The sequence below is a fragment of the Peromyscus leucopus genome, chromosome 19 (genome assembly GCF_004664715.2).
Source record: "Peromyscus leucopus breed LL Stock chromosome 19, UCI_PerLeu_2.1, whole genome shotgun sequence".
Lineage (NCBI taxonomy): Eukaryota > Metazoa > Chordata > Mammalia > Rodentia > Cricetidae > Peromyscus > Peromyscus leucopus.
In genome coordinates this window covers 27,944,019-27,958,976 of record NC_051079.1, presented here as the reverse complement: position 1 = coordinate 27,958,976, position 14,958 = coordinate 27,944,019, and the positions used below count along the sequence as shown (strand labels likewise).

At 41.8% G+C, this 14,958-nt stretch overlaps 1 protein-coding gene across 3 annotated transcripts in view; it reads right to left on the bottom strand.

Annotated features, from left to right (window-relative positions):
- The window catches only part of Arhgap26 (Rho GTPase activating protein 26), a 400,407-nt gene that overhangs the window by 155,111 nt on the left and 230,338 nt on the right, over nucleotides 1–14,958 (bottom strand). For all 3 annotated transcript variants that reach the window (XM_037197112.1, XM_037197113.1, XM_037197114.1), the window contains exons 13-14: nucleotides 5,876–5,941; nucleotides 2,621–2,695 (exon numbers count right to left, since the gene is read on the bottom strand). In XM_037197112.1, coding sequence (XP_037053007.1) covers nucleotides 2,621–2,695; nucleotides 5,876–5,941 — 141 coding nt within the window. The remainder of the gene's footprint in view (nucleotides 1–2,620; nucleotides 2,696–5,875; nucleotides 5,942–14,958) is intronic.

The following is a 14,958-nucleotide window of genomic DNA, read 5'->3' as shown; positions in this document are numbered from 1 at the left end:
TACTCGGTCCATGGGTTGCCATGGACTAACCTCACCTCTACCCTCAGGCCCAGACATAGGCACAGGCTCCAGACCATCTACGTCCATCTGTTGGGGATAATTTGATTGGCTCCAAAATAAAAAGTTTATCGTGTGAATGGCCCACACTAGCCAATTAAAGTCCTCCCTGTGGCCTTCTGCCAAAACTGTCACCCGAAAGACACTCTTCTAAATGATGCAAGCTCCAAGGACTGCAATGCTTGGGTCTATCTGGGACACTCCCAGAGAAAGCAGAGCCAAAGCCAAGGCCAGCAGAGGACAAAGATAATGAGAAACTAGAAGAAAGGAGGGAAAGGGCTCAGAGTAAGGATGGCCCAAAGTTGTTCCAGCTCCATAAGCAAATGCCTTTGTTCTGGGAACTATTCTAAATCAATGCCTGACTCTTGCCAGGATGCGAGTACCGCTTAGAACTTTTAATAGAGCATTATTTCATTTGAGAGATTAAAAAAAAGTTCCTAAACTCCTCAGTATAGTACTTAGGTTTGTCAGCAAAAAAGACCACCTTCGCTGTTCAGCACTAACTGCCCTCTTTCAGCCTCAACTAGCTCTCTCAGATATTAAAGAATAATCCCACAGCATCAATAGACTCTGGCCATCCTGTTGCTCATATTTGCTCAATCTGAATTCTTCTTTTCTTTCCTTCTCTATCCCATCTCCAGATTCAGGTCACATTAGGAACTAACACCACATGTTTACATAAAAGCTTTCAGGTGCATGCATCTCTCACCCTACCAGGACTCTGTAGAAAGGTAGGAGTTCTTTCTAAAACTTAATATCACTATTACCAAGCAATCAATTACAAATCCTAAACAGAAGTGAGAGACTGAAGGTTGACACCTGTTAAACTCTTAGTTCTTCCTTTTATTAGGATTTCTCAAAATTAAGTCATATCAACATTTGGCACAATAATATCACTCTTGGGCACTTATCCTATGAGAACAAACATATGCTCACACAAAAACCTCTATTCAAGGATCTATAGCAGCTTTATTCATTAGAGCCTAAAAATGGAAAAAAAACCCAGAAGTCCTGCAGCCAGTGAATGGCTAAACTGTGGTATGTCCGTAAAGTGGAACACTACTCAGTAGTTAAAAAGAGATTAACAAGTAATGATACATGCAACAGGTTGATCAACTTGGGAAATAATTAAGCTCACACACACACACACAAAAAAAAAAAACCTCAATGCTCCAAACTTACATATTCTATTATTCCATTTATATAACAAGTAATTTCAAAGTGACAAAATTAAAAGGAAAAAAATATTGAATAGACTTTGGTCATCAGGGTTAGGGACTCTGTGAGGAGGTGAGGCAGGGAGTAGACTCAAAGGGGTACCACAAGGTCATTATGGGGGTGGAAACGCTCTGCATTTTGACTGTAAAAATGCCAGTATCTTGGTTGTGGTATTGAAATGTAGCCTGGTATGATGCTATGATTGGAGGAAATTGGGTAAAGGGTACAAAAGATCCATTGGTGGTGTTTTTTTTTACAATGCATGTGTACCTCACAATTATCTAAATAATAATAATAATAATAATAATAATAATAATAATAATAATAAAGAACTAACTGTATCCCAAATCTGAACTGAAAAGTGGAAACTAAGTGTAGACATGCCTCCCAGCTAGCATGGTTTCAAGCAGCAGGCCTCGGTGTAAGTCTTAATACTGTAGAGTTATGGAGCACAGCAGTGAGGGCTCACGCTGGCCCATATAAAGGAATAGATTTCTGCATACATGAAAGCTCTTTTCAGAACCTGGACCCCCAAACGAAGTGACGAACACAGGAGAAAGGCCCTTGCCTGGAAGGCCAAGTTAGAGGCCTGAATGAGAGCTGATCTTCACAAGTACCAGGCTTGGGCTCTGTGGACATGGACAGCGGCCACAGCTCTATGAAATTTGATCTGTTTGCCATTTAGATCCATGTGACTCACTGAAGCTGGCTGCACAGCTAAAAATACAGGATCTCTGCAGCCTAGGCAACTTTGGCTCGTGGATTTTGATTCAAACACTGCACATTTGGAGGTAGTGGCTTTCTATTTATATATCTGCCGGGGATAGAGGCTCTGTTGCTCAAGTGACGGCTTGAAGTCTAGAAGCCAAGGGGGTCTTGAATTTATCGGTAGATTAAAAATTTTATCTGAGAGTTACACGACACCCTCAGTAGGAGGAACATGAGACCCCAAGATCCTCACAGGGTAGAAAGATGTCCTTTCTTAGGCATAGGGTGTGTCCTATTGAATACCTGCCTCAAAAGAGGGCAGAAGGAGTCATGAGCTATTAAAGACAGAGTAGGGTGTGACAGTCACATGACTGACCAAGCAGCACTTGGACTGGGGTGCTGAAGACTGGGTGTGGCTTGTTTAGTTTAGTCTTGTCTTTTTATTTTAATCTCACAAAGACCCACTCTGAACCTCATCTGTTAATGCCCACAGCCACCACTAGCAAGCAGGGCAGATTTCTGGGCATTGGCATTTGCATGTCCTGATTCCTACTACCCCAGAGGCTACCAAGGAAGCTGGAAATCTCGGAGTAGGCTGCCCAAGGGACCTGCCTGGCAAAGCCACTGCTGCACTCACCCATCAAGACACTCAGCAGCTTCTGCACCCTGGAGTTGACCCCCACGATTCTGTAGAGTCCTTGCTCATTGATCCCTGAGTAGAGAAAAGATGAAGATTTAATTAGATGAACATCGGAACACAAGTCAGGCCAACAAGGCCAAATGCTCTCCTGTTTTCCCTTCATTTTCTCTATCCTTCTAAAAGCTGCTGTAATTAAAGTCCCCTGTCACTCAGCTCCGCTCTTAGCGAAGGAGTGGGATTTGGCACAGCTGTCTAGGATTCACGGATGTGCTGCCCACTCCAGTCCTCACCTTAGCCTGGGTGTCAACAGGAAAGAGACTTCCCTCCTCTCTTGCCAAAGGCAGCAGATGAAGATTTTTGAAGATGCAAAATACATTCTTTAAAAAATGCCACAGTTAACCAATTCTTACATTTAAAAATCCAAAATGACATGACTTTAAAAAATCATTCACAGAAGAAGATAAATGACTTTCTGTCTATTTTTACACACAGCATAAAAATACTGAAGTATAAGAATGTTTTCCATCTTAGGGAATACTAGTCAAGATTGAGAAATCAGAAAATCCATCACCATTAAAGCTGGGGTATTTACTTTGAAATACTTAAACAAAGATGAACTCCAACTACAGAACTCCTGTTCACTAAAATGCATGGATTAGAGCACCACTGTGCCACTTACAAAAGAAGGCAATCTGTATGCATGTGTGAATATATGTGAATGTCTATTCCTGGTCATGTGTGTGGGTCCACATGTATGCATCTACATACGGCAGCCAGAGGACAGCCTCGAATGTCATTCTTGGGAATGCTATTTACCTCCTTTGAGACAGGGTCTCTCATTGGCCTAGAGCTCATCAACTCAGGTTCACTGGGTGGACAGTGAGCCTCAGAGATCCTCCTGTTTCTGCCTTTCCAGTACTAAGATCCAAGTATGTGTCACCATGCCCAGCATATTTTCCCCTTGGGTTTGGGGATCAAATTTAAGACCTCAAGCTTTACTGATGATCTATCTCCTCAGCTCCAACAGGGGACAATTTAGACCAAGTGATTAAAAATGGCTTTCCTCTTGTTGGCCCAAGTCTGTCACATCTATAACCTCTCAGGAAGTGGTGTGCTTCCTCTCCAGTTCCCCTGTGAACTTCTTATGTCAAAGTTCATGTCATTTCTCTTTATACCTTCCATTGGATTCTTATGAATCCATCATATTCAGAATTTCTTCTGGTAGGCTACAAGGCTTACAAACTACTGGTTTCCAGTGATTATAGACACTGAGAAGAGTTTTAAGTGAGTATGCTACCCTCTTGGTTTGGACTGCTAAAAATGGATGGACACACAGCCTGCCTTAAGCAAGTGTACTTGCTTGCAAGTGTGTGCTTCTGCCTTTGTTAACCACAACTATTCTCCTTATTCTCCTCCCCGTTCCTTATTTTCTTGTCTTTTCTGAGTCAGTGTTTCACTCTATAACCCAGGCTGGCCTTTAACTCCCAACTCTCTAATCTCTCAGCCCTTTGAACAGCGGGATGATAGACTAACACACTGGGTTGTATCCTTCTCTTTTAAAATACAAACTTAAACTCTTGAAAATTACCTTAGAAATATATGCTCGTTAAAAACTTAGGAATTGTGCTAAGGCAAATAGAAAATCAAGAGAAGAAAGTAAAAGAAAGCAGAGAGCCACTGTTACCACACTGAGACTGTGCAGAGGATGATCCCTCAGTGGACGACATAGAACGGGCTCAAGCAGGCCAGCTGTTCATTTGTAAATTGTATTTTTCACTGAATGCACGTTAAAATGGGATGTTAAAAACCACATTTCTTTTTTGTCTTAAACATAATTCTTTGTTGATTCTTTGGAAATTTCAAATCATGCACCCTAATTCCACTCACCTCCCAATCCCTCCATGTCCGCCCTTTACTGTGGATATCGCTCTATATAAATAAAACACTGATGGCCAGTGACCAGACAGGAAGTATAGGCGGGACAAGGAGAGAGGAGAGTAATATAAGCGTCTGAGTGATTATTTTATATGTGGATTGTGGAACTGCGGGGCTTGGTGGAACTTGGAGAGAAGCACCCCAGCAACAAATGGTGCCCAACATGGGGCTCGAACCCATGACCCTGGGATTAAGAGTCCCATGCTCTACCGACTGAACTAGCTTCTCCACATGCTAAAATAACTTCTTTGGAAAGAGAACCCTAATAGGACACATTTTGTCATCCCCTCCCCCAGCCGTGTGTGTGTGTGTGTGTGTGTGTGTGTGTGTGTGTGTGTGTGTGTGTCCGTCCGTCCATCTCCCTTTCTATTTCCCCACTAGTAAGGTTACAACTCTACTTTAAAAGACAGAATTTCTTTCAAACAAATAAAAAAGGCCAGTAGGTAGAATAAATAGACTGAATCTCTGACAATGGTTCTGATCAGTCTCAGTGGAGAGATGGCTAATAGCTTTCCTTGAGCAACAAAGGATCAGGGCACTTAAGACTCTACAATGCCAGAACTAAGGACTCTGACTTGTGATAGACTATAGTAAACCAGCCTCCCCTATCTCAGTGCCCTGCTCCAATAGACCTGGGAAATGCCAGTGTGGAGTAGGCAGCTAGCCTTTCCTTCTCTGACCTTGATGGCTCCCAGGTCCAGGTCTGCAGAGCAGAGATCCTTCACTTGGGGTCCATGGACTCTAAGGTAATCATCCCTGGAGAGTCTAGGGATCTACGAACTAGATGGGAAACAGCCTTTCTTTCCACTATCACTGACACTGCATATTTCTTTCTCTTGTGTATGGAGACAACTAATCACAGTGGTATTCACAGTACCTGCAACATGATCCAAAATCCCAGATATTTTCATAACTCCTTACAATGGTAAAGAAGGTTTACAATATTAAAATTTCCAGATTATGCTAGCTATGAGGTCCACTGCTGTAAGTTACTAAAGGACTTGTTAACACAGAAGCATATCTACCAGTCTGTTGCAGAAATTATTTTAATAATAACTGAGTTTTAGAACTGGTTTCCATAAGTCTAAGAATTCTATCTGGATACATGTAAGACAGTCTCATGATCAACCAGAGACACAGATGACATGAAATGGGTGGAGAACCCCTGCTTCAGACCAGCATGACTGGTAGAAACACCAACAGTGGCACGGGGGAGTTAATGAGTTACTTAAAATCAGAAGCAGCAGGTAGCATGTCTGCTGCCTCACAGATGCATGACCTTGCATGAGAACAACGCCATCTGTTAGACTACTTTACCTCTGGTTTCCACCGCATGGATGCATTTCCTTATTATGCTGAAGCCGATGCTGTCCAACTGTGCAGCTGAAAGAACAAGAGGAGGGCAGTCAGGCCTTGCCTGTGCAAATCAACTCACTGTAAGGTTTACACACTGGAAACCAACCCCATGGTGTGGTCACAGGCTCTCTCCCCTTTCCCATGTGAAGATAAATAAGTGAAAGTAAAATAATTTAAAAATAGGTGATACTGATAGAGAGCCTCCTATGTGCCAGATACACACTGTGTTCTGTGTGTATTATCTTAGCTCTCACAGTACCTTTGGCATTAGGCTCAGTTTCTAACAAGAAATGGTAGCACCAAGTGACGGATGCCTGCCACTTGGAACCACAGGAATGACTGCCTGCAATCTGCTCCATAAAGCAAATGGGAAGTGCTTTAAAACAAACTGGGTAAGTGCTTTACCTAGATTATGTCTTGGAACTCCAGAAAATCCTTATTTTTTTTAAATGTTTATCCTTATTTAATTATGTTACAGATGAAAAAACATGAGACTTGGAAAAGCTAAATATGATCAAAGTTGCCAAGTTAATGTGTGGAGACTTGTTCTACGGGACAGATCACCAAACTACTTTAAATATGGCTTTGAATTAAAGTATAATTCTGTCCTGATGACTAGAAAAAGTGGAAAATCAAGGGGAAAATGAAAGAAAGAAAAGTGACCCAGAGGAACATTTGAAACACCTGAGAACAAAGAAGCTACCTGAGCCCCAGAAGCAGTAGAGTCCCTCTCCATGACACATCAATGAGGGAGGGGAGCAAAGGGTCCTCAATCTGTCCCAATACCTACCCGCACCACTCAGAAAATGAAACAACCTACAGGATCAATTGTTCCCAGGGGAAAACTGTAGCAATAAAGAGGCATCCACAGAACCTCAACCCAAACTTTGGTTATCCAGCAATACAGTCCTCATAGCTTGTAGGAACGAATCAGTTTGATCTCCTTAGACATCCTTGTCAACATTAGTTATTGCCTCTTATCATCATAGCCATCCCAGTGGTGTCAGAGTTTTCTTGCTATGGTTTTGTCTGCATCTGATGACTAAGGACACTAGACATCTTTGCATGTGCAGGAGACAATTCTTACTCTTACATGAAGTACTCAGAACACAGCTATTGGGAATGTAGGTGTCAGGCAGGGAATTATCTTTTTGTGCTTAAGGAATTTTCCAAAGTATTTATAACTGTTATTCTGTAGTCAGCGGAAGCCTTTACTTTGTTTTTGGGAAGCACTTCAGAGTATCTTTCCAAAGGCATGGAGGTCAGAAGTCTGGGGGAAAAAGAACTGCCATTGTGCACTGAATACTGAGAGCTGCTGAGACAGAGTCTGAACTTGGATGTTTTAAGAACAGGCTTGTGAACACAGTTTCCTTCTAAACATAGATGAACTTCATCTTGGACAAAAACCACTTCCTTACCCCAGAAACATCAACAAAAGTTTTGGAAAATTGGAAAGAACTTAGAGACTGAGAGAGAAGGCCCCAGTGCTTAGATAACCCACTGGGTCAACTAGGAAGTGAGAGTCATTCCTAGGCAAGTGGTACATGGAAGAAAGAAGATGCAATGGAACTTTCCAGAGACATCCAGAAAAAAATTATATTCCACCAATTTATATTAACTCTACTTTTTTTTTTTTAAAATTGGCTAAGACGCCTACCACCACCACTCAGTGTTCGGATTGGTTTTCCCTATGCTGGTGCAATTTATCCAATTTGTTAAAATCAAGCAGTTTCCCTTTATACTAATGTTAAAGCAAAATGCCTTCTGTTCACATAGGCAATGATACTGTATTTATCAGTATATCTTAGCTGTCAAGTATACATAGCATTTACATACTGCAGAGCCAAACAGAAGCTCAAGACAACTCTGCTAAGCCTAGTTTATTACAGTTGCATATTGTGTGACCTACCTAGTTTTGTAAACAGACAAAATTACGTTAAGAAATGGAACCCACATCAAACAAGGGTCCCAAGAATTCATGAAATACGTGTTAGCAACCATTGTTCCAACTCTCTAAACTAGAACTGATACAAGTTATTGCACCACCACTTCTCTGCACTTTCCATCTGTCTCTGTCCTCTTTCCTTACACATGTGCGGACACACACACACACACACACACACACACAGTTTGATTTCTACTCTCATCAACTTGAATTTCCTGCTGACATCATGACTGTGTTACTAATAATTAACAACTATATATTATTTTACTTAGGACTAAGTAGCACTAATGTGACAGGGACCCCACTATCTACATAAGCAGAACATTAGTTCTGATTCTGGCCCATTGGGTTCCTAATCTAAGCAATTGAGATCTGGTCTGCAGAGTGAATTCCCACTAAAAGGTCTGGAACAAGATCACCATGGAGCAGAGTTTGCAAATGACTGAGAAAGTAGCCTGCCAGATGGATGTGGCTGTCCTTAATCCCCTCAAGCAGGTGATTCAGCCCATTCACTGAGCCAAGGCTCAGAAAAGGTCAGGGATTTATTTGCAATTTCTGTATCCTTATAATCTCCAGAAATAATCTCTCATTAAATATCTACTAGGTTTGCATCATTCCCTTAATTTGACTGGCAATGAGTTGATGTAGGATCTGTGGCTCCCAGGCTCAGCATCCTGTGATGCAGTTAAAACTTGGCTTCTCATCGTCCCTCAGCCTCAAGTTCCCTGGGCTCAGGTTTGTATCAGCAGCCAACACTGATGCATTATAATTAATGTTGGCAGAGTGCACCCAGAAGACACAGGCTGACCTCCCAAGTTAGAAAGGTGCCGCCATCCGAACTTTCATCGCAACTTTTTGGAGCCTTGTCTCTGTATCTCCTTTTCTGAGATAGGAGAGGGCCAGGATCACACAACTCCACTTTGTAGAAGCGCTGTGAGAATAAGGGAAACAGGAGAGATGGGGACACACTCAGTCAGCTTGGTGCATCTTAGGGCAAACCCAGAAGGGTACCTGACAGTGGTGTGAGCTTGGGTTGCTGTGCCAACATGAACTCCAGGAGGAGGAGGTAGGTGAATCAGAATTGTTTTACTACAGTGGGACAGAAAGAACAACACCAGGTAAGATACACTCAATCCCTTTTGTTGCCTAAAACGTAGAGACTGGTGGTCCAGATAGAAAGACACAGTTCTAATATAACTGCCACTGTTGTAGTGTGAATAAATAAATTAAAATTAAAAAACCCTACTGATGTAAGCTTCTGGTCCCTCACCTGAGATAACTTCCTCTCATCTTTAAAAAAAACAAAAAACTGTGTAGGTGGCAGCGGTGGCGGCAGCAGTGGTGGTGGTGGTGGTATGTGTACGTGACAACTCTAACAAAACCATGAGCACCCCTTCCTTTCCACCGCTCTTACACAGCCGAAGTATCACGAACTTTCCATCGTTCTCTTAGTGTTTGTCAGTTTTGTCTGGCTCCCTCCATCACAGTGAAAAGGAATGGCAGGGTTAAAACACTCAGAAAGGAGGGGGCGTGCCAAGGGTTATGAGCTACCCAAGCTGACCTGAGAAGAGGAAGTACAGGGGTGGGGAAAACAACCAAGGTGGCCTCAGCAGCAGCAGCACCACCCCCCACCCACCCCCTGCCGCCACCCAGTCTCCTCTGAAAGGACCCCTGAGGAGCATTTGCAAGGCACTTTTGCCTTTCCCCTAGAAAACCTCTCAACTTTGAGTAGTTACATCTTCAAACATATTCTAATGCCATCGAATACATCTGCCTAACAGAATGAATTGTGGGAGAGGACAGAGTCTGAGAAAGCCCCTGCCTACTAGGAGCCTGGTCCTTTGAGGCTGCTGCACAGAATGGTGGGTGAGCTTCCACTCTGGAGGAAACACTCCAATTGTGCTTACATAGGGGCTGAAATAAGACTTGACTATCAACTTGCTTTGCCTGGGTCCCAATGTGATTCCCCTTTGCGTGCCAAAGGATTGAAACTACTGCTGCATATGGGACCAACGGGCATACAGAGGTCGGTAGCACATCTCTTCTCATACATAGCAATCTTACCTCTGTTATCTGCAGCCAGGGTGACTACACTGACCTCTGAACTAGCCTTTTCATATTTCTTCTTGTTTCCTATGATCTCTCCATTACCTTGTTGTCCCCATTCATTAAACAAACAAAAACTCATGTTACCTCCCTACTTCCAATCCGTCAATGGCACATTCCATCAACCTAGTTTCCTCTTCTCAAACTTGGTTTGTTCAACCGATTCTAAAACAAATGATATCCATTCATTGTCTAAAAGATGCACATGGTCTCTTACACTTAAAGCATCTTTACTGAGCCAATCCACCCAATAGGTTTGATGCCATATACCTTTACCTCAAGAACTCAACTCCATGCACAGGTATGGCTGTCCTTCTATGAGCCAGACTCATTTTAGGATTTCAACACAAAACCAAAGCATCTTGCACCCATTTCTTGCTTCAAGGAACTGGTATAGCACTCTTATTCTTATGCTTCAATGATATTTAAACCATTAGCTCATTTATTCAACCTAGAGCCCTAGCGGTCTAACTCACTGTCAACATTGTCCAGGGGGTAACCAAATCTTGAACATGATCCAGCGGAGTCTTGTGGTCCAGCCCCAGCTTGCTTCTCCAGCCTCCTCATATGTCACTCCCCTAGCTCTTAGCACCTCACAACACTGGCATTCTTCCAGTATCTGATGAACCACATTCTCCAGACTTTATAGAAGCAATAAGTCTAACCTAAATCCCTCGGCCCAATTAATACAGAACTCACCTTAAGTATAAATTCCTCAAAAAAGTCTCCTTAATCTCCCCTCCTAATGCAATATCCCATTTTGTCTCATCATACTCTCTCAGAATAGACAGCTCAGCTTTCAAGTTTATATTTATTTGTGTGACTCTGAAAAATAATGGCAAGTACCAAATTAAAATATATAATCATGAAGACAATGGTTCATAAAAATCTCTATTAATTTCATTCACTACTGTATCTCTGCTACTGTGTACTTTAGTGCTGAACATGAAATGAGAAAGGAAGAATCTTTTCACTTTGGATTCATGGTTAGATCAATTAGCAACTGAATCAGGGGGAGTTGCTGAGGGGCAGAGTGGCACAGTAAAAATAACCTTTTACATTCCAAGTGATAAACCCTATGAGAGTAGAGGGTTATTGAAGCTTCCTGTCTTTGGCTTTTTCATCCTTTTCGAGGATTTAAAGGTTATTTTTTTTATTGGATTGATCCAACCATTTCTTTCCTGTATCAATACAAAGTGATACTATAATACATGCACACACCCCACTCTCCCCCCATACACACACACAAAAAAATGAGTTCAAGGAAAAGAAAAATAAAACCTGTGCTGGTCAAAGCATGCAACAGAGAGGACAACTATGTGAGAGGGAACACTTGTACATTCAAAGGAAGGAACAATGAGGTTCATGACCCTTCTGAAATCATATGAATACCCAGGGGCCTGGAGCTCCCTGGGCTGTTATACTTGTGATAGCAGCAATCAGAATCTTCCAGTAGGACCTAAGGAAAACTGGCAAAATATTTCTCAATCATCTAGATATAAACTCTTTGTTTTGGAAATTCCCCACAGTTCTGAGCAAGACCCCAGGATATCGTTCTGCTCCAATCCCCGCCCCCCATATCCAAGGCCAGATTTTTCCTCTGCTCCCTGGCCAGCATGCATTCAAAAAATGCAAACCAACTTTAGTACTCATGAAACCACATAGACATAAAGAGTGTAGAGCTCAAAGAGAATGAAGAGCTTTAATGCCAAACAGACCCAGGGTAGAATTCTGCTACCTATGGCTGAATGTGTGACTTAGGTGAGATGTTTCATCCCTATACCATTCACCTTCCTGTCTGTAAAACGGGAACAACTCACCAAGTGTTATAAAGTGAAATGGATATCAACTGGGGTTTACTTGCTGCTCAATAAATACTGATGATTTCCAATACCATCAACATTAGATGCTACTACATGCTAATATGTCAATCAAACTTTGCAGCAGATGAAAGTTTTTTTACCCATGTTCATGTGATTCTTAGGATAATCCCATGGGGTAAATATTGTGACTCTTCTCACTAATAACTGCTTGCTGTGTTTTCACACTAATGAGGGATAATACATTACAGTTTTAGAAGATAAATTAATAAACTACAGCTGATTTGATTTTTCCAACATATCTGCTAAATTTTAATGATGAGAAAAACCAGGCTCATGAAGCTAAGTGATAATAATGCTAACAGTAGCCAACACTTACCAAGACAGACTATATTGCTTGGAGCTATGCACTAAAAGCAAATCATCATCATCATCATCATCATCATCATCATCATCATCTTATTCCCCACACAGGAAACTTAGGCTCAGTTGGTTAAGGACTTTTTGTAAGGTCATTGGGTCAGTAAGGATGGGAACCATGATTTTAATCCTGCCTGACTCAAGTCCATTCTCTTCTGTTCTATGTTCTACTGGAATTCACTCAACAGTCAGAAAGGTTGGAGAGCAAGAGATCTGGTTTCTAGATCCTGCCCTTTCTCTTGTATCAATTCCAGAGGTCAAGAGAAGTAAGGTACACTTGTGACACAAATCCTGAGCCCTTTCCTACACATTGTGCTTTCGTAGGTGGGGAACCCTTTGAAAAGGACCCAGCACCCAAACTATCATTGCCAGAGACAAAAATGATTATTAACTCAACCAACTGTCAGCATCTTCACTACTACCTTCCCTACAAGATATGAAGGATCCACAAATACTGGGTCTTAATACGTAATATGAGATTATGCCACTGTGGTATATGGAATGATTCCAAGAAGTTCACAAATATTTCTAAGAGCTATTTAGGTACCTAAGTACTGAGTATTAAAAATCTGTTTGACATAAAACATACTGCATGATATATTTACATCTTAAGTGGAGGCTAAAAAAGAAATTAAAGAAAAATGATAATGACAGTGATGTATATGTAAAAGCAAGCAATAGAGATGACACATAATGAACATATCTAAGCTAATGTCTCACATGCCCCAAGCTGGTGCTATACTCAAGTCAGCTGAAAGGATTAGATGGTAGGTAGCATATTCTAACACCAAGATGTTCTGTTCCAGTAACATTATCCTTGCTTGCTTTCATATCCTAAAACCACCTTACACCTGTACCCGATCCCTCAGCCAGTCCTGTAAGTAATAACTTAAAAAACACAGCAAGAAACCAGCCACTTCTTCCTATACTTATAGCTAACACCAGAACCCAAGCCTGCAGAGTCCTTTTCCTGGACTGCTACAATCGTTTCCTAGATGGTTCTACTTTTGTCCCCTAGAGTCTATTCTTTACCAGCCTCCAGGGTCAACTTTTTAAATGACAATCAGCACAGGTATCCACCTCATCTCATCACAATGCTCTAGGGTAGTGGTTCTCAACCTTCCTAATGCTGCGACCCTTTAATACATTTCTTCATGTTGTAGTGACCCCAACCATAAAATTATTTCATTGTTACTTCATAGCTGTAATCTTGCTATTGTTATGAGCTGTAATATAAATATCTAATATGTAGGATATCTTACATACAACTTCCAAAGAGGTCACAACCCACAGATTGAGAACCCCCTCTCTCTAGGGGCTAATTTTGCTAAGAACACAATTTTATCTCATTATCTCACTGGTCTAGTCCCAGCCTACCTGGCCACTCTCCTCTAGACCTCCTCTCATGCAGTCCCAATGGTCCCTTTTAATATCCCTAGACCTCCACTCATTCCCTATTCCTTAGTGTGTTTGTATGTGGGTGACCCTTTGGTTGCAATACTCATCTGTCAGCTTCTCACATGTAACCTACCTTCTTTTCTCCAGGTTTCTGCTCAAAAGTCACTTCATAGGAGGGCTCTAGCCATCTGACCTAAGTGCCTTTCCCTGATTCTCTGGCCCCTAGTTCACATTTCTTCATGGGATTTGCCTCTACCAGAAAATATACCCTGATCTACTTATTTATAGTTTGTTGTCAATCTCTCTAGAGTATAGCCTCCATATTATAAATGTATACAAGTCACAGTAGCCCATTTAACATGCACATTTTGCATTTTTTATATATCAGTTAAATTTTTTCAATTAAAAGTTTTACAATAGCCAGGTGGTGGTGGCACACGCCTTTAATCCCATCACTTGGGAGGCAGAGCCAGGCAGATCTCTGTGAGTTCGAGGCCAGCCTGGTCTACAGAGCGAGTTCCAGGAAAGGCGCAAAGCTACACAGAGAAACCCTGTCTCAAAAAAAAAAAAAAAAAAATTTACAATAGTACCAGCTTTATGAGGGCAGAGGCTCCACTGGCTGACTTGTAATTCTATTTCAATAAATGTTTTCTGAATGAAGAAACACGTACAATTTATATTTCTCCAGCCAAAAGACCAAGAACCAATAGAGAAAAGGTCTTCAACACTCCAAAGACCCTTAAGGGATGAGCAGCTGACAATACAATGGAACCTATACATGCATTCCAAGAACAAGTCAGGGAGCACCCACAGGGTGCCATTCATGGCCTGGCCTCTAGGCAACAACCCTGACAATCAAAACTTTCCCTCCCTGCCTGCTACATACGCAGCCACAGACCCTCCTTTTCCAGTTTCTGAGTACAAACAGAAAAATGAGCTGAAAGAGAGATACGGTAATGAAAGAAACATAAATAGAAGGAAAAGAAAAATCACTGCCTGCCTGCAGTAAACCTCTCAGCTCTCTGTCTAATCAAGGAAGCCCTAGGTGAGATGCAAAAAGAGGTCCAATTCTCAAAAGAGTTGGGAGGCCCAGGTGGCACTATGTCAGATGTCGCAGAACATAGCTGGGCGCTACACATCTGCCATTAGAAAGAGTGTTCCTCTGTAGGACTTCAACTTCAAACCAGGACATAACACTGAAATAACAAGATTTCACTCAATGCCCAGCATCAGCAGGACCATTATATCCTGCCAGGGGATCTGGCATCCTGAGAGTGTCTTAGTCCAAAGAGCCCAGGGGCTTTTGTACTGACTTCTGAACCAATAAAATTCCATGAAGATAGAAGTATTTCAAA